Raw genomic sequence first — 1,776 nt, forward strand, 5'->3', positions numbered from 1 at the left:
CGGACCTCCTCGGGCCGCATCTGCGCCGGGCCCCGCCTCCCGCCGCCTACCTCCGCCTGAGGGAAGCCGTCTTCGCCACCCGTGGCGACCGTCTGCAAGACAGTGATGTCTATGGGCAGCTGGGACATCTCGGACCGCAGAGCTGTTCGGCCGCTACCAGGAACACTGAAACAACGGGACAGCGCAATGAGGGTGTGTACACAACTGCAAGTACGTGAGCGCAATGCGCACCTGTGACCGCCTAGTGCACAGCCGGTGCGCAAGCGTCGCGGCCACGGAGAAAACTGCGCATGCGTCGGAGCCGGGCGCCTTCGCGCCTCCAGATGCCGCCTAGTGGCCAGAAGTGCCACCGCAGCTGAAACAGATGCCGTCGAAGGGCGGGGCCGAGATTTACATTTCTTGCAGTTTAATGCATATAAGGAAATTTTTACAAAACTATTTCCTGTAGGTGTTCTCAAGATAACCATCCTCGGATGCTTATAAGTTCTCTGTCCTCAGTGGTTATAATGCCACATCTATTATATACCAGAATATTCTAGATTCTTGGCCTTTTTAAGGGATCTTTATCCCCCCCCCGTTCATCCGTCTATCTTTAATCGTATCAATTATTAAAGCGTTATAATAACACTATCTTCTTATAATTTTAAAATTTCTTTGCTTATTGTCAGACATTAATGTTTTTCAAAGTCTTTTTTGTGTAATGCAACACATGCGCAGAAAAGTAAATAACACATTAGATAGAGCTGAGTGATTTATCACAAAGCAGATATCCATTTAGCTACCACTCAGGCTAAGAAACTGAATATTTCCAACATTCCAGAATCCTCCCTCCCTTATTAGTAGCTTGTCCCTTCCGTCTAGAGGTGACTACTATCTTATATTTATGATAATAATTTCTTTTTGTTCTACCACCTAAGGATGCAGTTTGGTTTTGCTTATCTTTTGAACTTTATATATTTTGTCTGTTTTTTTTTACATAGCATTATTTTATGAGATGTACTCATGCTACTCATTGTGGTTATAAATAGTTCAATTTTTGATAGTTACATATTCATCACTATTCTTTTTATGGGTCCCATCATATTACAAATGCACCTGAAATACTGGCTCTCCGGATACTTTCTACTCATTGAAATGAATGTGAAAAATATCACCTAAGGAAATTCCACCTTTGATTTCATTGGTGGAGCAATGCAATGAGTTTTGGGATCATTTGAGAAGAGCCTCAATCATGAAGCAGACTAAACAATTAGGCAGTGATAGGGAGCTCCACATTGCTTAAAATTTGGAGGGCAGGGGAGAAAGAGAGAATTTAAATCTGAGGTCATCCAATCAACATTTTAAAAGAGAAGGTGAAGGCTTTCTAAGAAAGGATACAGATGTGTTGATAGAAAAGAATGCAGAGCCTATGATGCAAAGCAGGAGTGGGAAATTTGTCTTCACCATCAAGAGGTTCGCTCAGCTGGTGAGGTTGGCCTTCTCCAAGTGCCCACTACAAGATCTTGCTGGATGTCAGAATGTAGTTTCCACATGGCCTGATCCAGTGGTGAGATATTTCAGCCACAAACACTTGGCAGATGAAGGGTCACAGTAGCTGTCTATCTGCTTCCTGGGGTAGATTTCCTCCCCCAGGAGCTGCTTTACTAGTCATTGCCATTGTTCTCCATTTTTTGAGCACTCATTAGGTATCAGGCACTATACATTATTCTTTACAATTTTTTTTGGTACTGGGAATCCAGGGCTTTGTGCTTGCCAGGCAGATGCTGTGCTGCTGAG

General features: G+C 43.7%; 1 protein-coding gene across 1 annotated transcript in view; it reads right to left on the reverse strand.

Moving 5' to 3' along the window:
* Nucleotides 1–571, reverse strand: part of Eid2 (EP300 interacting inhibitor of differentiation 2) — a 1,638-nt gene extending 1,067 nt beyond the window's left edge. Inside the window, exon 1 of the mRNA XM_010614540.2 lies at nucleotides 6–571. Within this exon, the coding sequence (XP_010612842.1) occupies nucleotides 6–467 (462 nt within the window). The 5' untranslated portion in view covers nucleotides 468–571. The remainder of the gene's footprint in view (nucleotides 1–5) is intronic.
* Nucleotides 572–1,776: the final 1,205 nt, after the last annotated feature.

This window comes from Fukomys damarensis, unplaced genomic scaffold (genome assembly GCF_012274545.1).
Source record: "Fukomys damarensis isolate Sample0158 unplaced genomic scaffold, DMR_v1.0_HiC HiC_scaffold_19, whole genome shotgun sequence".
In the NCBI taxonomy this organism is placed as follows: Eukaryota; Metazoa; Chordata; class Mammalia; order Rodentia; family Bathyergidae; genus Fukomys; species Fukomys damarensis.